Below are 22,986 nucleotides of genomic sequence, written 5' to 3'. Positions count from 1 at the left end.
GAGAGAGTGAGGGAGGATAAGAAGATGATTAAAAGGCTTTATTTTTATTAAATAAAACATACATACAGTATAAAAAATGGCCGCAAGTGTAAAAGCTAAATTTGTCCAAGATAAACATCACTAATGTTGACTAAAGCTTGGAGTCAACAGTGATATGTGTCAGCATGATCTCTCCAAACTTGCCCTGGGGTAGTTTTCCCAGAGTGTGTCAGTGTTTAGCATACAGAGCTTTACAATAACTAAACACACCATCATATTCGCTTTTTCAGCAATTTATCTGACTACACGAATATCACATGGATTCATCACATTACCTCATGAAGAAATATAGGACGTGCTTCTGGACAGCAGGTAGATCAGCCCCCCCACACCAGTTTCACTTCCTCGTTATCACCTTCATGAGCTCAGCTATTTCCCTAAAAACTGTTCTTCAGCACTATCTTTTGTTGACACTTTCAACAAGCCTCCAGGAATGTGTGAACGAGCAGGTGAAAACTGAAGGGTCTGGTGTTATTAAATTAGAGGGTTTTAAAAAAATTCTGTTTACATCTGTCAGTGTCTTAAGAGTGTCAGGTTGTGGGTGGATATGTCGATACGATCTGACCCGACTGGATGTGAGCTGTCCGGAAATGTTCTGAGACTGTAAGGACAAGGCTGTGTTAGCAGACTTCCTGATCTACGTTTGAGCATCTCTTTGATGATAAAGCTCTGATATGATGCTTTTATGTTTTGGGTGGTTTTATGATGCAGAGGTGGACATGCTCCATGTGTCAGCTCCGGAAGCTGATCAAATCCCTCAACAAGAACAAGGAGGAGAGATGTGAACCTTGCATCATATTAACTGCGTCCTCAATGTTTTATAATCAGTAACTGTGTGTCAACATTAATGTTCTGTATGTCTTCAATTAACAGCGCAGTGGAAGCTTCTTTATAATTCATCAAAAAGCCCAAAAGGTTGTTTAGGTCACTACTTACTTTTTCTGTTTCTATGTGGACGATGTCTTTTGCCTCGGGGTTCTCCTCCCACAGTGGGGGCCCTGAGGGGTCTTTCAAGAATGCTACCATGGACTGAATGGAGGAAAAACAGAAAAAAAATAGAATGATGAATTTGTGAGAGTCTGTACAAAGGCAACACTTAAATCATGAAACAACTTATTGCTGGCATAGAATCTAACAATCATTTTATGAACAATAGAGTGACTGATGATGATTTACATTACCGTTCCAGAAGTCACTCCTAAATTTAGCACATGCAATGCTGTAGGCTCTACCAGATGGAAGCTCATACAGAGCAACGTGTTTGTGCATCCAAGAGATGTCAAAGCTATTTCAATACCTTTAAGTGTCTGGTAATGGCCTTGGAAATGCACAAACATCATGTAAATAAATTTTTATCTGCAGAGGCAACAGCAGGAGATATTTCATTCAGCAGCAGCTATAACAATAACAGCGTGGACATGGGTGGAATATGTGATGATCATTATGTTAATATAAGGATTACTTGGTAATGGTTTAACCTGAGATTGTTGGTTTTTTTTCCATCTGTCAAGGAGAGAAATATGGGCAAAACACTAGCAAACAGGATAATAAAATCCAGGCAGTCAGGTACAAAAGAGCAATAGCTGCCAGATTTCTTTAAGATGGGGTTCTTATATATTCATAGATGAAAACCACCACAAATTGATTTCCGCAAAATTCAAATAGCAAGACCTGTGATTTTAAACTATAATTTACATAATAAGGTGAAGCTGTAGCCGCCAGCAAATATGGTTAACTGTAGCTTACTTAACATAGACTAATTCTGTAAAGGGGCCAAATTATAAAATGAAACTTGGCTGTTTTTTAATTCATATGCTCACTGAATGCTGGTTTATCTACTATTCATGCATGATTAAAGATGGTTTCCCAAAAGAAGAAGAAGAAGCACCACTCTGTATTATATTTTTCCTCTGTTCTGGATATTCATTAAGTCCCATGCCCGAGCCTATGGCAGGCTGGGGTGGTGGACGGTGCAGTCAGCAAAAACATTGTATTTAAATGTAGGTTTTGCCTGAGCTACTTTTCTTTTCATTCCAGGCAGACAAAAGCCATCTGTGAGATCATGAAAACAACTGAAGATACGACCTGCTGCTGAACAACAGGTAAGAAAAAAAAGGTTTTGTATTTCTTCTAAGGTTTGCAGTGGATGTTTGGATGTCATTAATAGGTCATTATTAATGTAGTGACCTACATTCATATTTTTGCTTAGAAGTTGACTTCACTTCAACTGGCTTTAACAAAAAAAAAAAAAAAAAAAAAAAAAAGAACCATAGAGGACCTAAACATCAAGCAACCACACCAGTGTATCTGATTCTTTTCATGTAGGAAAGAGATACAATTATGTTTGGTATAAACATAAAGTATGTAGACCATCAATACAAGCTTGGAGTTTAATTTATAAAAAAAAAAAATCGCAATATAAGTCTGAGAAATCACAATTACTTCTACAAAAAAACCAAACATATTTTCCCTAAATTGTCGATCCCTAATCTTAATAAAACAGGCAGAGTGAAGTGCTTTTATATACCTGTTGAATTAATTAAATGAACACAGTCGCGCTGAGCTCCACAGAACAGTATAATACGGCTGGCAATATAATGAATACAAGCAATATGAAGAGTCATTAGTAAACACTAGACAGACGCAAAAAGATCAACTGTGCTGCACTTGAGCCGAGGGCGTGTAAAAAGAATGCAGGGTTGCAGCTGAGCACTCACCTTGGAGGTAGCAGGCCTGTTGTACTCTGTGTGGAACGTCCCATCTCTGCAACACACATCAGGCATAAACAGTGAACAACATGCCCCTTAAACTACAAACATAGTACAGTATTACTTTTCCAGAAAGCACTGCGGTGTGGAAGTGCCTGACAGACGGCTGAATTTCTGGTTACTCACTTGTAATGCAACAGCTCGGCTCCTCCGCTTTTGGAGCTTGGGTCCACCTTCACTTTCTTACAGAGTTTACGGCCCTCTGAATCTCTGGAAATGAGAAATATTAGAAAAAAGAAGAGTGAAATTAAGGTTCAACTAGCCCCATGTTTAATACCTAATAATCCTCTGTCCACCATCAAATTTAAACTAAACTTATCCAGAGTTCTTTCTATTTAATTTAGCAGTAACTACTTGATAAATTCCTTGTATTGCTTCAACTATTCATACAATGTATGTATTATGTCCTCTGTTTATGTCTATGCTTTAGCAACACATCTTTGGTCACTTTCCAATAAAACTTCACTGAGCTAAATTGAGAAAGGAAGAGAGAGGAAGGCTGCATGAAGACCTAACTACATTAACATTTCATCACGTGTACAATGTTATACATGTGCCATGGGAATGCAATGTTGATTACAACCTATACTATACAGGATGTCAGCATGCATAAATTCTCTGTTCTATAGAGGCTTATTTCCGTAATTGAAAAAAAAAAGCCTGTAGTCGGAAAGCAAATACATATGCATCTAGCCGCCTACACATACTTCACACTTGCTACAGTGAGGCGGTATCAGCGGCACAAAGTACTCTTCCTCTTCTGTGATAAAGAGCAAGGGAAATATGCATTCATTTAAAGGGAGAGAGTTTTTTAACTGGAGAGCTAGAGCTTGATGCTAACAGAAATTCAAATAGCTAGAATTCAATTACAGCTCCAAGACCCACGATGAACCAAATAAAACTTCAGTGTAGTTTTGTATTATATGAGTTATTCTGTGTGCATGTGTTGACAGACAGTATTTCAGGTAATGACTGTGTGCTTAATGCCATATTTTGCCGACTCATGAAGGCAGATGGCACCAGTCGGGGCACACCAGGAGCAGATGTGACCTCTACACTTATTTGGGGGATGATACGCAGTCATCCAGTTCAAAACCTGTCTGCTTCTCCCAACTCCTTGAAACACTGCCACAAGTGAAAAAGGCTGCGAGGGCCACAATGTTCTCAGAAAGACTCAAAATCTATCACATCAAGGAAATCCCAAACCAGTAATAAGTAAACCAGGAACCTTTACTTAAGAAGACCTTATCCAGTACATTTTTGTTGTTAGATGTCATGTATTACAATATTTTTTCTACGTTTGAAATGGTCACTGAACCACATTCTGTCATTACCCATCAGAAAGTATTCTGTGGTATTAATACTGTGTAAGACTTGTTCCTGCATAATAAACAATAACTCTTACTTTTTACAGTTTCTTTTCTCTAACATTTGTATTAACTCATCTACTCACAGAATGCTGCCAACTCAACCGCATTGGACTATGCAATAACATCAAAGAAATGTTAATCTTATTCTCCTAAAAGTCTCAAAGTAATTTTTCATACTACATTGCTGTGAAAATACAGTGACATTTTTCTAAAACACAACACTTTTCTAGATACATTAGGCCTCATGCAAGAACATCAGCAGCAGCATCAACTCTGTCACAAACAATATTACCAAGCATGAAGCCACAATCTTAGCTCCTTTGGTTGGAAACATCCATAACTGCAAGGATGAAACCATGGTATCCTACGACATTACCTCACTCTTTACATATATTTCAACTACTGAGGCGGTGGAGACCGCACTGAAACAGCTGCTAAAAGACAACACCCTGGGCAACAGAACCTCTAACCTCTACACAGAGATATTAGACAAAAGAGTGTATCTGTACATGACCCGTACAACAAGTCTGGACCACTTGCAATTTGGTTTGTACCCAAGAGAAAATTTTAAGTAGGAGAAAATTGGTGAATGCCCCACATTCTCTTAAATCACTCGTACGTGAAGACCATTGTCTTGGTGTTGTCAACTGAAATGAGCTGTACAGTGCTGGCAAGAAACCACCATGTATTGTAAAATGGGACTTTTTGGAAGACAGTGTGAATAGGCCACATACCTGGGTACGGGCCAGTAGAACAATGGACATGTGCCTACAGCGTCTTACTCACTGTGGTCCTACATACACAGTAAAACTGACTCAGAGAAACTAAGCTGCAGGCTATTATGTTTCTGAACAGCGGTCAGCTGCATGTATGAATGAACCAATGACACAGCAATACCCTTCAATCACATAACAAATGGACATGCAGAAAAGTTAGGATGCCTCTCTAACTAATGTTCAGTACAGAAAGAACAAAGGCCATGACGGCAATTCAGAGGCCTGTTCATCAGATGAACACATGTTGTAACGTCAGTCGATGTGTCAGCGCCTGCAGTGAGCAGGAGGTCTATGGCTGGTGAAGCTGGAAGGTATGAGTGGGGTTAGAGCACAGGGAATAGACTGATGAGAATTTATAAAGTGCTGACAAACGGGGTAAACCGCAGTAGTACTGTAGATGCCAAGGCAAACCATTGTCCAATCAAGTAATGTTATGATGTTAGACAGTGAAATTATGGTACTGAACACATAAGACAGTGGGGGGATTTGCAGCCACACATTTCTCCGTTCTTTATTTCTCTGTTTAGCGTCGTCAGGTTAGGCTAACCCATTGTTGCAAACTTTGGAGCTAACCCCCTTTACTTTTCCAGCAGTTGGGGAAACAACAGACGTGACTTGTCATGGTCTTGACAAGCTGCAGCATTTATTAACTGACACACTGTAGTCTGTACTGTACATTTACTGCCAGATACTTTGGGGTTACAGCTTCATACTGTATGTTTGTCAGCAAAAGTTCACATTCTGGATGGCTTGTATGATGTACCAGATTCTAGTAGATTTTACTGTTGAAACCAAAGTTAAATGATTACTGTATTTATCACAACTTGGGTCTTAATTACATAGCTTTGGCCGTTATTGCTATTGGTTATGATTACATTGTACCTATCAGGTTATTTGCTTGGATCTGGGAATGTGGCGACAGAGTTAAAAAGAAGTCTGACAGATTAAGAAACACAAGGAGTTTGGTGGTCACATAGCAGCATGCTGTAGCAAACTATTCACTGAAATGGAACAGTCTGCTGCAGCATATCTGCTCTGTAAATCACATGTTCCCTATTCTCCTTTGAGAAAAAAAGGGGGGAAATGAACAATTTATACTTTTTGGTTTTATGATGGTGCCCCCCATCTTTGCATTAATTTGTCAGAATATCTGTTGACTTAGATGGAGTACTTTTTTCCTGCTCCACCCCTCCAGCGGCTGAAATGAAAATAAGTGTTTCTCATATTTCCCCAAAGACCCATTTTTCTTCCTTTTAAAGATAAAAAAACTGTGAACAATAGATTTAAAAAAAAAACCAACACATTAGCATTATTTTTGACAGCAGAAAGGGATCACTAAATGTGATTTCAATTTAATTTTAAACAAATGTCCAGAAGTGAACAGCAAATGCAGACGGTAACATTACAACCCAAACATCCATCACAGTATACAGACATATCCTGGTGCAACTTTGGTCAGCATTTCAGGTGAACTCACTTCATCTACCTCAAAGACGTGTAGGGCTGTAGTCTGCTGGTTGACTGGTCGATTAGTTGGTCGATATGCTCTCGTCTGACTAAATTCTCATTGGTCGAATAATCTCTGTGTTACTTTCATAAGGAGAAAAGTGCTACATCAACAGCTTTCCAGGAGTAATCCATTATTTCCTGCGGCAGGAGGGACAGACTAATAAATTACCAGTGAAAACAAGGGTGTATTCAAAACACCCCTGTTGTTTTCACAAGTTTGAACTCGCCCAACCTAATGGAGACTGCTAGGTCTAACTGTACTCCCCAAATATCCATTCATTCGGAAATCAATAGCACCAAGATTTTCTTTGGTTGACTACAGCCCTAAAGCAGTGGTAGATAATCTGGTCAATCATTTTGTTTGTTTACAACCTGCCTGGAAGAGCAAAAGTTACTTGCTTATAATTAGCCAATAGAAAAGATGGACAAACCTACAAAAGACCCAGTTTGTAAAAAACTGTGATTTTAGCACATAGTGGCAGAAACATTTGTGCTCCCCTTTTACTAATATAAAAAAGTCAAGTATTTGGAGCCTGTTAGCGAGTGCACACCTTTTCTTCTACCTTTGTTACATTTGGTATGGTTAGAGGTACCCAACTGCAAAGACTTGACACAAAGAGGTGGCTGAACGTGGTGCAGCTTCTTTTATCAAGTGATTGAATGACTCAATAAAATAAAATGAAAAAAGTAGGTGCCAAAACTTTGCATTTAGCCAAAGTCAACGGAGTCCCTTGCAAGGGATTAATGATGGATTCATCATGCAAAGGGGATGAAGCCCCAGCATGTCATTCAATTATTACTCTTCCAGAACACAAATCCTAATCCATGGCATGCTTGTTTGTGCTCTGCTATTCCCATCCTGGCAAGACCATGTTTCTTCTCATGTTCTATGTCAGTTCTAAATTTCCATAGGAATGGGAGCAGGACAGCAGTCCTGCATTTCCTTCCTGTATGAGATCATCCATCCCTATGGTGGATCCTGGTTGGCCAACACTCAGATCCCTGTCATCTGTTCAAAGTGTCATTCTGGCCTTGGTGGCCCTCTTCCTTGGCAGAGCTAACCATTCTCACGCTGTGATATACGCTCTACTCTCTCGCTCCCTCTGTCCACCATGAGCTGTCAGCTGGAGCTTCGATTTGGAGCCGGTCCATTTGAGATGGTGGAGAAATATGCCAAATAGCACAATGCTTCGCTACAGAGGCTGGCACCGGATCCATGTGTCCTGCAGTGATGAACCCAGCTCACTCTAGCTCCCCTGGCAGGAATCTGGCCCAGGATAAATCTCTGCTTAGCATAAGCCCACTCTATAGCACACTGAAGTTGTTGGAGAAGGAAGAGAGAGATCATATTCTCTCAGACAAAAACAGTGACTGAGTCAAAAAGTAAACAGTGCAAAAAAGGATGTGTATCATGGAGTGTCTTTGAAGAGAAATACAGACACCAACACTTCTGACAATTTCTTCAGACTGTTTGGAGTTTAGTTTCTTTTCCTTTTGTCCGTCAGGTCTTCAATCCCGGATAAGCTTGAGAGAGATTGTGAATGGTGCAATGAGCACTAGGTGTCAAAGGGGAGTTACTGCCTTCCTAACAGTTTCCTGTTTTATGAAACATTCTTTCCTCTCTAGTGAAGATGACGGTTCATGCAGCTGATGGGTTGACAGGTACGAAAAAAATTAAATAAAGCGAGTGGAACTGGACACCAGGAAGGGCAGAGAGAACAACAAGCCAAAGTCAGATCACTGGGGAGCAAATAGAGTTGTGCTTAGAGAAAACAATTCTTGCAGATGTCTTGGGAATATCTTGCATTTGCTAAATGTAAACATTTCCACAGTGTGGGCTAGAGACAGATGTGCTCTACAAAGACTGATGACACATGTATTGTTCTGCCTTAAAGAGGAAATGGTGTGTGGAGTGTGAAGACAAACGTTTTCCATGTGACTAGGGCTGCAAATACTGATTATTACAGTTCCATGTTTTATATCTTAATTTATCAAATAATCTGTCAGTTATTTTTTAATTAACTGGTAAACCGATTAATCAATAAAATGCTGGAATACAGTGAAAAATGCCTATTTCAATCATTTTAGAGTCCAAGATGACATTTTGGGCAATTTGCTTGTTTTGTCCAAGCTACAGTACAACATCCACACATATTCAATTTACAATAGTATAAAGCAGAGAACATCAGCTGAATTTTGAACAAACAAATGTTTGGCATTTTTACTGGATGATTTATACTTCCTATCAATTGACTGGGGCTAAGTATTGAACCAAAAACCTATTTTTGTACCAACCAAACAGTGTCTGTCACACCAAGTGTCGATAAACTGTGTCAAGTACGGCTGCAACTAATTCATATTTTCATTATCGATTACCTGATTAATGGTTGGGTTCCTAAAGTTCAAGGTGACTTTAATCAGATCAAATTTGCTGAAAAAAGCTCTACACTAGCCAGAACTAGTGAATGCTTGGCATTCCAGCCTGAAAAGTGACTTAAATGATTCATTGATTACCAAATTGTTGCCAATTGATTTTCTGTCCATCATTTCATGTCAAGGATCAAAAGTTAACAATGAATTTCTGGTCAGATCTTTGATACTCAGTCATTTCAGTGCTACAGACATGACTGATGTAATTTATCAGCCATTGTTTCCCCTACTTGTATAGGCCTGGCCAGCCTCCAGGCCAACAACAGCCCCTGCCAGGTCAAAAAAAAAAAAAAAAAAAATTTAATGCCAAAAATATAGTCAAATATCCATTCAATCTATAGCTTTGGAGGCCTCTCTGTGCAGTGCTGTTACGAAACGTGAGTCAACCTCTGTGTTGTTTCCTGGGAAACTCTTGTTAGCGTAGCTCCATTTAAGGAATAGGATAGTGTGTAATGTGTGTGCGTAATGAGTATGAGAGAGCGAGCAGCAGAAAAATGATGGTGAATGCTAGTGGAGCGGAGAAAAAGGTTAGCAGTTAAATTGTCAATCTGGCAGTAAATGTAGAGTACTACTGGGAAAGTGAAGGGGGTTAGCTCCAAAGTTAGCAATAATGAGTTAGCCTAACCTGACAACACTAAACAGAGAAAGAGGAAATGTGTGGCTGCTGAGTCTCTCCCAAGTTTTGCTGCTGTCAAATTGTGCCTTTATAGTAGAACATGTGGAACAACAACATTTACACCCTGGTGGAAAAGCCATAAATTGTGCAAATGGATGGCAGTAGAGATATTCTGAAGGGAGTACATTGCTCTGCCTTTATAACTGCTGTCAGAAAACTCCTTGGACAAAAGAGGCCGTACTGTGGAAAAAGACAGGGGGTAAATGGGTGTAATGGAGGAAGAGGAAGTCCTAGACTCTGCTTTTTTTTTTATCATCACATTACTTACCCACAGTTGACCCAGGCAATAGTCCCTTGGCCCTTCACTGTCTGGGCCACATCTGACAGCAGCTTCAGGTGGGAGTCCCCTGATGTAGCTACAGACACAGAGAATAAACTATAGTCAGCTTTGTTACCAAATTCATTCAATAGCTCAGGATGACCCGGAGTCTCGAGACAAAGAGGACACTGTCATGTCAAACACAGTGAAGAGGAGTTGAGTTACAGTGGAGCTCAGTGTCTTAATAAAGCACCAAGTGATGAAGAAAGAGATCACTGAGTTTGGGTTAGTGGGGTGATGGAAGATGGTTTTCTAATACCTTTCACTGGATGGGTTCAAGGAGGGGGCTTAAGTTACATCAGCTTTCAACATCTTACAATAGTGTGACTAAGCAAGAGATTGGAGGATTATATGGTGACACAAAGACTCTGCGACTACTGATACAGACCGACTTTTCGGTGAATGGGGGAGGCACAGCAGGTATGTTTTGGTGAACTACAGTTTGTACCTGCTGCATGCTGCTTACTACCATATTCAGAGCCATGATGAACATCATCTGTGAGCTCGTTCGAGGACGACATGGAGCGTTCATGACCACTGGAGACTTGCACAATCTACCGTTTCAGAGAGAAAATACCGCTGTGCTGTACAGTTTGCTTTCTGTGCTAGGAAAGAGGAGAAACTAGTGTGCAATAAACTCTGCCAGCTAAAACAACACACACAGTAATATTACTTATTTTCATCAGATATGGCAGGCAAAGTAGATTCCTCTGAGTAAAGTAAACAAAGTGTAATATTCTAGTCCTTGTATAACACAATACATCATTTTTATACTACCCCCTGAAACCAAACGTGTTTTATTCATTGCATGAGGAGAACAATTCCTCTGAATGCTCCAGGCCAAGGCTATATTTAGATTTAGGGGCACTGCCACGACTCCCTTGGGTCCCGCCTCACACCAGTTCGGTAACAAAAACATCTGGCAATACAGTGTCACTTTATTACCATGTATGGAGCAGGAGGCGAGCAGATATTGGCTGGTAGATTTTCTAATGGGCTCATTGTTAGGGTTTGATGAGCACTAACCGGAGCAAAACTCAATAGGGATGTGAAGCTGGTGATGCGTCAGGGACACTGCGCAAGACCGTCTTTATTCAAGACTGTCTTTACACTACATGAATGCAGTATAGCTGGAAGTGGTTAGAATAGGTAATATATATAGAATTGGAGGGAATTAAACCAGCATGAGTAGGGGAACCTGTTTTCGTTATGCTGCAGCCAGCAATCAATCAGAACCACAGCTTGATAGCTAGAAGCCTGATCTAATGAGCTAACGCAGGCTGATACGGGTCTTGAATTATGAACAAAATAAATCTGTTGTTGTGGGGCTCTGAGAGCCCTCTGCAGGGTTCACCGGGTCCCCCATCTGATAAGATTTTTGCTTTAAAACGTTTTATTACAGAAAGTATATGAAACACATGACCAAAATCGTCATACATTCTGTCATTGTGTTACTTATGGATGGAACTATACTGAAAATAAATTATCCCCCTGGAACCCCCTCAAGAACCCTTGGGAGTCCCCAGATCCCACTTTGACAACCACTGGATTAGGAGTTCCCTAATGGTTGGAGGTAAGTGCTGGTTTATAACTATCTAGTTTCTATTTAACAATTACTCTCTAATTCTATAAAATATGTATTTTCAAGTTCATTACGGAGATAGAGCACTACGGTCATCCCCTTAAAACAGGCTGCAGGCTAAAGCTGCACAAAAGGATTCATTTGAAATATCTTAAGATACTGAGGTAAAAAAAAAAAAATTATATTTCTTATTACAGAGGGTGCACAAAAAAATTTCAGTTAACTTGATGTTTTAATGTTGCACAATTATAGAATCTCTAATTATTAAAGCAACTACCGACATACTAATTAACACAAGCGACTGCACTAACGCATGCTTATATAAGTCTGTGTAAAGCAATAATATGTGTTCTGAGTTCTTCATGCCACAGAAAAATGTGTTATTAACCACCCAGCCAAATTTGAATGATTAAAACAATTGCAATTGGAGTATATAAAATTAGGTTTCAAAATCATGGAAAAACAGGCAGTATTCTGAGCTCTGAAACACTGGTGGCGTGTCCGCTGAAGGAGCTGAAACCACGCCCCCAACGGAACAACCTCTCACTCTCTGAACGTGACAACGCTAATGCCAAACTCCCTCAAAAAAACATACAATTTAAAATGAGCCTTGTTTGTAGATATAGGACAAGCAACATGGATGATATTTTAAAAAATAAAGTAACACTAGGAGTCACTGTTTAATTCGGCACATATTTTACAGGTAAATGTGGACTTACTTCAGTAAAAATGTAAATTAAATGACTAGCTAACATTTTCCTCACCTGTATAGTCTCTGGTGGACAACATGGATGAACTGCTACTGCGAGTCACGACTCATAAAGGATTATGGACTGCAATGTCATAATTTTCATGGAAACATGGCTTAACAGCAGCATCCCTGATAAGGCCATTGAGCTACCAGGGTGATACATCCTCAGGGCGGATACAACAGCTAATGACTCCGGTACGACCTGAGGGGCGTAAGGGACTGTGCATTTATGTTAATGAAGCTTGGTGCACAGACAGTGCCATTACTGAGATGCACTGCTCTGCTGACCTAGAATATCTCATAGTTGAGTGTAGACCTTTCTTTCTGCCCTGAGAGTTCACGTCTACTGTTGTGACTGCAGCATACATCGGGATGCTAATGCTAAGCTTGCGATAAAAGTATTGCATGCTGCCATTAGAAAACAACAGACTACACACCCAGTCGATGCTAATGCGCTCTAGGTCTTATATAGCGTTAGGGGAGGGGTCAAACTAGTAATCCCTCTATGTCATTGAGCCACCATTTCCGCCCCACCCTCCTGAACACAGATATGGTTTAATGGTCTAACTCCACAGTTCAACACTACATAGTTCAGTCTTTTCACATTTTCAGCAATTATTTTCTGATATGTATAATGTGTTTCAAAAGAAACCTCTGATTTTGCTTTACACAGACTTTAAATCATCCTGCACTAGCTATGTAAATCTGCCCACTGTCTTTATCCACTATGTGAATGTGTCCATAAAGTGAACATTGTCAAGATCTTAAGGTATAATCATACATGTACTGTGCTTACTCACCTGCAACTGAAGGAAATTGCATTTAAATGGCATCTTACATCTAAAGTTTGATGAAGTTTCAGTTCTGTGTTAGAGCGCCACATAATGTCGGGAAAGTCAGTCAAAAGGTGTTGGTCTAAAGTGCTTTGTACATTACTTATTTAATATAAGCTGTTAGGATGCAACTGTGGTGTCTTTCAATTACAAGTAAAGGTTTTAGCAGTGACTGCTGCTAATTGAGTCACATTGGAGCTGTGAATTTCATATTCACCCTTTCAAATTATAATGAAATAATTAAGATTGTTTGTTAGTATGCACTTCTGTAAGTACATCATGACGTCAGCACTAAATATACCCCCGCTCTATAGGAAATAAAAGCATGAGGATTCTGATCCCACAATTAAATCACATAAATCTATTGCCAGAAACAATGAATGTTCAACCAAACTTTTCAGCCCAATCCAACAAATATCCATGAAGGGTGGATGTCTGTTTTCTCTAACCTGTCTTGGTGTAGAGCACCAGAACGTTGGTTCTCGTCCTGAGCAGCTTCTTGAAGTCTTTGTGGTCGCTGACCTTCTCAATGAGAGGAGACACCTTTACCGCTTCCAGCACTGGCAGCAGCCACACCTGGTGATACAAACACATATAAAAACAAGTGTTACCACATTAGTCATCGTGTGATAATGCCAACACATAGCAATAGGGCTGGGTCGACCCTTTTCCCACTTTTTCTCACCAAACAAAATGTATTCACAGGCCCCATGTATGGAAAAAGGTACCAAATACCAAAAGCTGGCATCCAATGTCTGCTCAGATTCCTAATTGTTTTAATTATATATATACTTCATATACTTTATACTGTATATACTTTGATAACATAGTTCCTGATTTCAATAACAATGCTGCAAATTTTTGCCTGTTTTATTTTACATTCGTGCTTGTATAGTCAGTCATCACAGGATGGTTCATAATGTTTTTGGAGATCATGTGACCTTTGCCCTTGTGCCACTATCAGGCCAACAGTTTCCACTTGATATTTACACTGAAGTGGCTTCATGAGAGCTTCAACACAGCATATATATGACTACCAATTTCTTTTCAACTATGGCACAAACAATATTCCTATCTTGTGTCAAACTTTCAACATCAACCTGTAGTGAAGACAGCTTCAAAGACAACAAGTGGGTACATCTGCATCATTAGTCTGAATGGTTTCTTCAAATTACTGAACACTGGTAGTGTTTGGTACCACTAACACTGGTAGTGTTTGGTAGGGCTTAATGTTGTGAAATACCCAATATGGAAACGAAGCCAATACTGAGAGGCTTAGACATTAATCAAAGATGAAAAGAAAAAAAAAAAAAGAGTCATATGAGGCTAATTCCATGCATTCTAATTGTATCTGTGCCATCACCATTTATTAAAAAGCCCTTCCATTCTGCCTTCAGAGAACTAAATTAGACACCAAACATCGTCTGCTTGCTCAGCGGATCCTGTCTGATGAGTGATATCACCTGCAATGAAAACAAGCACCTGTCAGGCTCATTTTCCAATTTTAATTCCCAACTGGATGCTCTTCTGAAGTGAGTCTGATGGGAAGACACTTCAGTTTCATTACATTTGGAGGTTAACATAGAGAAGCCAAAGGGCTTAGAAAAGGATAATAAGAACATTTAAGACATCTTTTTTTTTTTTTACATTGTCTCTTAAAGTCGATGCTTGATTCCGATTAGGTTGATGTGATGACAAGATAAACAGGATGTGACAGTGTTCAGTTTGGCACCCATGGGAGCCACATTGTGAAGGGTAGGCTAATTAGAGGCTGGCTAGGTGACACTTGTCTGCATATAGGTGGGCACTGGGTGGTTATGGGAGCGGGGAGCCGGAGGCAAGATTAGGAGATGAGAAGAGATAGCAGGTTGTCTTACTTATCCAAGTAAGACAGGAAATGTAATGCTTGATGGGCCGCCTGGGAGGATTATAATGATGCAAACTGAGCTTGATTCTTACTCTCCCTAAATAGCTAAATCTTTTCTGCACCTGCCTTTCTAATACAAATAATGACAAGCTAAAGTGGTGAGAGCTATCCATGTTTACCTATGGTATATAATACTGGTGAGACAATCTACTGTGGCAGAATATTTAACAATATAGACAAGTAGTGAGATGCACCATTAAGCTGAAAGATGGCACGATTACATACATTAACACTGTAAACATGGCCTTATTCTAGGCTAAATATACAGTCAGTTTCTCTGAGGATGTTTAAAGGAATACTCCACTGAAAATCTTCACTCAACAAACACTCCAGACTAACACAAGACTTGAAATGTGGCTCTAAAAAGTGTGAAGCTTGTTCTTTCAGTTTGATCAAAAGCACATTTAAACATTTGATCAATTATTATCACATATTTCTTTGATGTATTTTATTAAATATTCATCTATCAAGTTAAAGAGCTTCTGCAAGTTTTGTCAATGATCAATGTGATACTTTTAAAGACCTTTTCATTGCCAGTTGCATGAAGGAGAAGTGAGGAATAAAAACCAACCAGGATGTTAGAATACAGGATTGTGGGAAAAAGGCTGGGTAATGATCCTCAACACTTACCTGCTACCAGCCAGGATGTGTCCACGGCAACAAATATAGAGAAATGTCAAGTACTATTTACCATATATTTCATCAGTAGGGTATCATTTATTCGATACTAGTGTTGATACGACACTTGGGTCTTTGTACCAATACAAAAAAATGATACATTATTCAAGACTTTACAGGAAGGAACATTTGTAGAAAATTTCAACAAAATCCTTTTTTGTATTTAACAAGAGAATCCAAAGCTGTCAATGGAACCCAATTGTGACCCACAGCAAAAACTTACAAACATATGAAAATGGAACATATCAAACAACTCCAGCAGCATCTGCATTTCCATAAGATCAGTGAACTTATATTTTATTTATCAAGAAATACTGTATACTGTATGCCATTTCCAGCTTTGAAGCTTTGAGGCAAATGGCATACATTGAGGAGAAACTGAGAGTGTTTGAAACATACAGCTGCCTTCCTCTGTTAAGGAGCAAGTTATAAACTTTACAGAGCCTCTTCTCAACTCTCAGGTGGTAGGTGTGGAGTTTCATACACTAGACAGCAGCAGATTTTTGGTGGAGTATTCCTTTAAATTGGGTTTATGGTCAACATAAGTAAGGGATTATTTTGTTTAGTATAGATAAAAATCTACTTGTAAAACACTGTTTTTGCTCATTTCAAGCTTATGTAGAAATAGATAAGAAGTCTACTGTCACAGTCCGTTGTCATTCACATGTTTTTAAAACGTGTAAACCCTGGGTCCAGTATCTAACAGACTGAGAGGACTACTGGCTGTACAAAAAACATGATTAACATGTTACATTAATGTGCAAACAGACACGTTTCAAGGTCCTTCCTGTAGCGTGAAATGTTCTGGCTGACACCTACACCTGCATCCGAGGCAGCGGAGAACGACACAGTTGCCGTCGTCGTCAAGCTGACATCGCTGATGGCTCTGATACTATGTCATTCTTCCAACCGACTGCAGCGTGCGTCATCTTTCAGTGACAGACGTACGAGAATAGAAATAACAAGACTGTGCTGACAGTTTCTCCCCACAAAGCGCCGTGAGTGACAGGCCCATTCAGAAGCAGCGTTACTGCACTGCTGGCGATTTAAAAGCTTGAGATTTATTACAATGAAGCACATGCACGGGCGAGTAAAACACAAAACATGAATGCAGTAGAGCGGCGTTATGTAGTGTATTCAGATGATATGAAGGGTGGAAGTTACAAAAAATAAAGTGATAATAAAAATAGTTGTGATGAGAATCCGATTTATTTTCATGGTGTCTGAATTTATCTGTGTTGGAGCTTCATCCCTTTCTTGCGCTGCTTGACTCGTGCAATAAATGGAAATTTTCAACTTGAACTGCGAATGGTAAATGCAAGACAGTGATAATAAACTACAGAGAACAACTTCAATTTTTTTTTTATCAGATCACAGCAGTCTTAATCAAAACACTTGTCTTGTTATCCTCACATGCAATTTCATCACTTTTTCCTCTCTTAAGGAGACAAGCTGATTCAAAAATATGAGCCTAGAACATACATAACTCCACTCACCGAGCACTTGATTAGGAACACCCGTACACCTGCTTATTCAGGCTCTTATACAATCATCCAATCATGTGGCAGCAGGGCAATGCATAGAATCATTCAGTTAACGTTCACATCAAACAGCAGAATGGGGAAAAAAAGCTGTGATCTCAGTGACTCTGACCGTGGCATGATTGTTAACGGCAGATGGGCTGGTTTGAGTATTTCTGAAAGAGTTTTACTCAGAATGGTGTGAAGAATGAGTGGACAGAAACACCTTGTTGATGACAGAGGTCTGAGGAGAATGGTCAGACTGGTTCAAGCTGACAAAAAGGCTACAATAACTCAGATAACCACTCTTTATAACTGCAGTGATCAGAGGAGCATGTCAGAAGTAGTGTTGGGTATTGTTTTGGTGTTTTTCCCCCTGATACCGGTGCTAAAATGATACTTTTAAAAAAGTGTTAGTGCCTAAACGGTGCCTGAACTGATACTTTAAAAAAAATAAAGCACAAAATTAAAGTTGACAACTCTAAAGTACGGCTCTTTTATTGCAAAGGTAAATTTAAAACTTGAAATTGAACAATATATTAACAGTTTAAAGAATATTTAAAGAGCTCATTTCCAGCTCTATTTTTTTTTTTTTGGACTCCACTAGAGCAGCTTTGCATGATTCACAGTTCAAAAAACTCTTTACGCAGCCCCTCACTATACACCATGTCTCTCTACAGTCCGTTTAAGCTCCTGTCTCTTTAAAGCAGATTAGGTTTTCTCCTTTCTCTCGGCCCACTAAATTGTCACCAGGCTGGATTCAATTAATCAGCTGTGCACTGATTTCTGGGGCACTGTTCTGCGCTCCATCCAGGCAGGTGACTGTTCCTGGGATGGACATTTGCAGCCTCTTTTTTGGAGCCTGGTTTCCATGCGCCTGGCGTGTGCACAGTTTGGCATACCGGCGTGTCTGCAGTGTTTCCTCGTGATCTGGCCTCCCAGCAATTGTTAGGGGTGTATGGTTTCCCTGTACCGCACGTTCATAGCGTGTGCTACTGGCGTTATTTTTATCCCTGCTCTCTGGCTTCGCAGTGTTAGTCTGCTCATCTCCCGTCGGCAGACCCAGAATAATATTGCCTTGCTTCCAGCCTTTGTTTAACGCAGTGTTGGTCGTGTGTCAAGGTAGCTGTATTTTTAGAATCACGTCTCGGTCTAGGTGTTTTCAAGCCTGGGTGACCTTTTTTTTTTTTTTTGGTCCCAAAGTGGTTAGACTCAAGGACTTCCTTGGGGTGAAATTCCCAGAGGTGGCATAGTTGAAACTATGAAAAAGAAGAAGTGATGAAATTCAAATAAATCAAACTAATTTGCAAGAATAACATCTGATTTCGAGTAAGTTTTTGTCACTAACATTTATTTAAAACCTCAGATTCAATGTTATTTATAGGTTGCATTTCTGGAGCCCCATTGTATATTGTGTTCTTCTTGCACAACATGAAACCTACACAGTGAATCAAAATAGAGTGAAGGGTGTACGATGTATTCAGTATGAAAAACATGAGCATATTCCTGGATTCAGTCTGTCACTTAGTGATGGTAATGAAGGTTGGTTTCTATGGATGCAAGGTAAAAAATCATGCCCTCTATAAAAAAAAAGAAAAAAAAAAAAGAGGTGCACTTTGAAGTCTCTCACATCCAATACCCCCGCTGACTTTGGAAGTACAGTCTGGGATGATAACATCTATGTGAAATGCATATATGCATTTGATGCATTATAACGAGGGCATCATGATGTATTTTTTCCTTGAATTTCTAATAAATGACCCTCATTAGCATCCCTAAGTGCAATGCCAATTCCATGAACATGTGCATGGTTTCTGACTCTGAATCCATAATGCACTCAGTCCTCTATGATCCATTATAAAGACCAAGCAGAATTACTAACTGTCTTTAATGGAACACATGATGCAGCTTCAGCTGTAAGCAGCATACAGTCTGAATCTAATATAGAAGCCCAATAGAAACAAAGAGTTGATAACAGTTTTCATTACAGGGATTCAAATAGTAATTGTTTTCATAATACACTGGTTATATTTTCCAATCAATCGGCTATAAAAAGTCAAAAATAATGACAAATGCCACAAGTCCCATCACAAGTTGTCCAAAATTGTCTGATTAACAGTCAAATATTCAAAAGGTTTTCAATTTTGCAATGATGTGAAATGGAAACATGTTCCTTTTAGAGCTGCAACAATTCGTTGCCCAACAGGAAATGAATCCACAACTATTGTGTTAATCGTTTCACTCATTCTCTGAGCAACAATGCCGGACATTTGGTGGTGGCAGCGTCTCAAATGTGGGGGTTTGAGGCTTTTCTGTGTTATACATGATAGTAAAATGAATATTTTTGGATTTTGGGCTGTTGATCGGACAAAACAAGACATTTAAAGATTTCACCATGAGCTCCAAGAAATTAAAACAAGCAAAAAACAATTGTCAGATTAATCCATAATGAAAATAATCATCAGTTGCGGCCCTATTTGTTTTTATTTTTATGTATTTATTTTCAATTTTCTATTTCATTCCACAAAAAGAAATAGTAAACACTGTCTCAAACTTGGGAAATAAACTTCAAATAAGGTAACAGTCGAGAGAAGTGAGAAGCATCGATAGGGTGACTAGTTTTAACAAACACCAACGATGCAGAGCTCAACTCATGAATAGTTTTCCATTAGATTTGAATTACAAAGTTGAATCTAGTTTTGCTAAGACCTGTTGACTTGAGAATATCTTTGCTTCACTGACCTAATGGGCCTATAATTTTACCAAATATTGTGACAACTCAACAGCACCACGAACTGAAGCCTCCAAAAGAACCACAACCTTTAAATCAGCACCTCTCTAAAAGAATTTCAACAAAAACTCAACATTATAACCTTCATGTAGGTAGGATTTATCACAGGGCTATCTAGTTTTAGATAGGTGGACCTGATGAACTGGAATAAGTCTGTGATAAACCAACATCAACCAATCTATCAACACATTGGTTGTGCTCTACTAACAATGAATGAAAAGGATCCTGTCAAATCCACAGTGTTGCAACCGTGCACAAAACCTGAGTTCTGTTCAAATGCCAGAAAAGCTGCCAACTCCCTCTGCTGGTGGTCACAATAAGACAGCAGCTTAAATGTCAAGCTGGCATGTACCAATTGTGACCTCTCAACAAAAATCCATTCTCATAATGGTGATCTACCTGAAATGCTTTCATCATCAATCACACCCGGACCCTGCAGGTGATAACTCTTAAACTGTGTGATTACATGACTCAGTGCATGACAAACTCTGAGGAAATCCGATAATGCTTTATACAGTCGACCTTTATCTGCCATAAAGGTATGTCCCGTGACGTTGCTGTTTAAAAAAATGTAGGCGCTTACTAAGCAGCAGGTGCCCAGCCCCTGCCTGCGAGCCCACACCCTCCATCTGCTGTGACAAATCTGCTTAATAAATGGCATCCAGTTCTAGGGGCATATCTGAATCAGCACAAATCACACCAGTGTTTGTCAAGCACTTGCCTTCAGTTTCCTCTGACTAATGAGCCAGTCGGGTGTGTGTGTGTGTGTGTGTGTGTATGTGTGTGGACTGGCTGATTGTAAAGGAAGCGATGCAGCATCCGATAACACGGGCAGAGCGCTGATTTAGAGGCTTCTTAGCTCTCAAATGAGCAGAGGGGCAATCAATTAGCAGCTTTAGCAACGATCACATTTCAGCTATCGGTGATGGAAGTCAGGGGAGAGGATACTAACATATCATCCGGCCTTGTTGTGGGATATGGCTGGGTATTGAACCGTTGGGGACATCAGTCAAAATGTGACTGTAGCATAGAGTACTGAAAGTTGGCATCAAATGTCAAGTCAGATTTACTTAATTAAGTCATAATTTGCCAATTATAGACTTAATTTATGTAGGCAAAAGTTCAAACCAAAACACTTTCATTCCTAAATGATGCTTTCAAAAAGTTTGCTCTGATGAAAATGTGCACATTATCAATAATCATTACCAGGAAGGCTGATTGTACTGGTACATAGTAGCTCAGTTTGGAGGGAGTTGTAAACTTGTTCATGTTCGTCTTATCTGAAAAGCAAAGGCAATTGGATTTGCCGTTTTATTCTTTGAGACATTTGGATGGAAGCCGTTGTGTGTGCAGCTTAAAGGTTGAGCTGAGTGTTGAGATTGGTTTAGCAGCACAATTAGTGCATTTCTATGGGATAAGCAGCTCACAGCCAAAAACACTGTTAAATACTTTGTACTTGTTAATGTCGTTGAGTTTTAGCTTTGGCTGAAAATTACATTAATAGATTTATAAATCATAACATGTACTCCATGTGTGTCTGTTTGTTGTGATGTTATTCATCTGGTGGATATCCATTACTCTCTCACTAGTAGACATGAATATGAATGAATTGATTAACTGATTGGATGATTGATTAATTGGCGATAACTTTGCTGTTTACCAAGCAAAAATGCCAAACGTTCACTTGTCCCAGCTTCTCAGAAGTGAAGATTTGCTGCTTTTCTGTGTTATATCATTGTAAACTGAATATTTTAGGTTTTTGAAATGTTGGTTGAACAATACAGTAATCTGGAATCTGGAATCTGGTCTCTGGGGAACTGTGATGGGCATTGTTTTGTCTTCTTCTGACATTTTAGAAAACAAACAATACATCAGGAACTCAATTAATCAAACAATGGGTAGATTAACTGATAATTTGAATAAGTTACAGCTCCTTGTTGATGATTGGCTCATTGGTCTGTGGGACTTCCTATTCCTCTTTCATGTGCTGTAATATGCACCCCCGCATGGGATACATAGAGGTTATACGGTTACATGACCTGACACGGTAGAACAGCTGATATTCTGGATCAGAAGGCTTTTGTTTTAGACCTATATGAGCAGGCTAACTCCATTAAAAGCACATACTTTTGAATTTTTTGAAATACTTTCAATTTGCACAAAAAAAAAATCTATTTCATTTTGTAATTATAGCTGGGGTATATTTCCACAGAATGCAGTGTGATGGAATAAGAAAGGTATTGGTTTGTGTTCATTATTATCTGTCATGAATGAGGTGTTTTAAGGATTTTGTGTTGAGAAGAACATCAGTTATCTAAAGAGTGTAAATAACTAATGTTCTTCTCTTCTATTCCCTTCACAAAGAATTCAAATGTTAGATAGTTTTCCTCCTTGGTTTGGTTGTGATATTAGGGCGAGGGGGTGCGTTTCACAGCAGGGGTGCATATTACGGGAAACACCTATTGCAAATATTTGAAACCGCAGGCTGTCCCTTCCAGATTTCTGTGGTATAACTGGGGAGAAAATAAACCACACTAGACACAAATGGCAAAAAGAAGTTGTTGTGATGTGGAGGAAACGGCGGATGTTGAAATGGAGTGTGTTGATGCAGCAGTGCTGTTGCAGGAACACGGCTATGACTGCCCTCCTCCTCTGAGTGAATGTAGCATGTTGCTAATGAATTGGATAAATAACCGTTACAGCAGTCACCTACATTCAATGACGATCAAAATATTAACACTGTAGATAATTTATCTAACACAACGTTACACAAACTTTACAAGCTTATGTTTGCAACATAAAGCAGCATCTAAGTGTATGCTGCAAGCTATGCTAGTTAGCAGTCAAACTAGTTTATACATGTTAATAAGGTGAATGTACTTTTCCTCTATTTAATAATGGCATGTGAGGACATTGAACTCCTGAAATAGATGTAAGAAAAGTTCAACTAGCCACCGTTTAGGGTTCCAGAAAATCTTGGAAAATCTGATGTGTGACTGGCTTTTTTTGCTAGAAAG

The 22,986-nt window shown here is 39.3% G+C and overlaps 1 protein-coding gene and 1 long non-coding RNA gene across 2 annotated transcripts in view; one reads left to right on the top strand and one right to left on the bottom strand.

Annotated features, from left to right (window-relative positions):
• Positions 1 to 22,986, bottom strand: part of pdia5 (protein disulfide isomerase family A, member 5) — a 75,732-nt gene that overhangs the window by 48,100 nt on the left and 4,646 nt on the right. Inside the window, exons 2-6 of the mRNA XM_044365299.1 lie at positions 13,503 to 13,629; positions 9,837 to 9,924; positions 2,934 to 3,017; positions 2,757 to 2,802; positions 976 to 1,068 (exon numbers count right to left, since the gene is read on the bottom strand). Of these exons, the coding sequence (XP_044221234.1) occupies positions 976 to 1,068; positions 2,757 to 2,802; positions 2,934 to 3,017; positions 9,837 to 9,924; positions 13,503 to 13,629 (438 nt within the window). The remainder of the gene's footprint in view (positions 1 to 975; positions 1,069 to 2,756; positions 2,803 to 2,933; positions 3,018 to 9,836; positions 9,925 to 13,502; positions 13,630 to 22,986) is intronic.
• LOC122991869 lies at positions 2 to 4,576 on the top strand. Its single transcript, XR_006405928.1, has 3 exons — positions 2 to 351; positions 2,077 to 2,141; positions 3,817 to 4,576. It is a non-coding gene; the product is annotated as an uncharacterized LOC122991869 (long non-coding RNA).

The sequence above is a fragment of the Thunnus albacares genome, chromosome 11 (assembly GCF_914725855.1).
Source record: "Thunnus albacares chromosome 11, fThuAlb1.1, whole genome shotgun sequence".
NCBI classification, from domain to species: domain Eukaryota; kingdom Metazoa; phylum Chordata; class Actinopteri; order Scombriformes; family Scombridae; genus Thunnus; species Thunnus albacares.
Note: the sequence above shows the minus strand (reverse complement) of the source record. Positions and strands in the feature narration are given on the sequence as shown.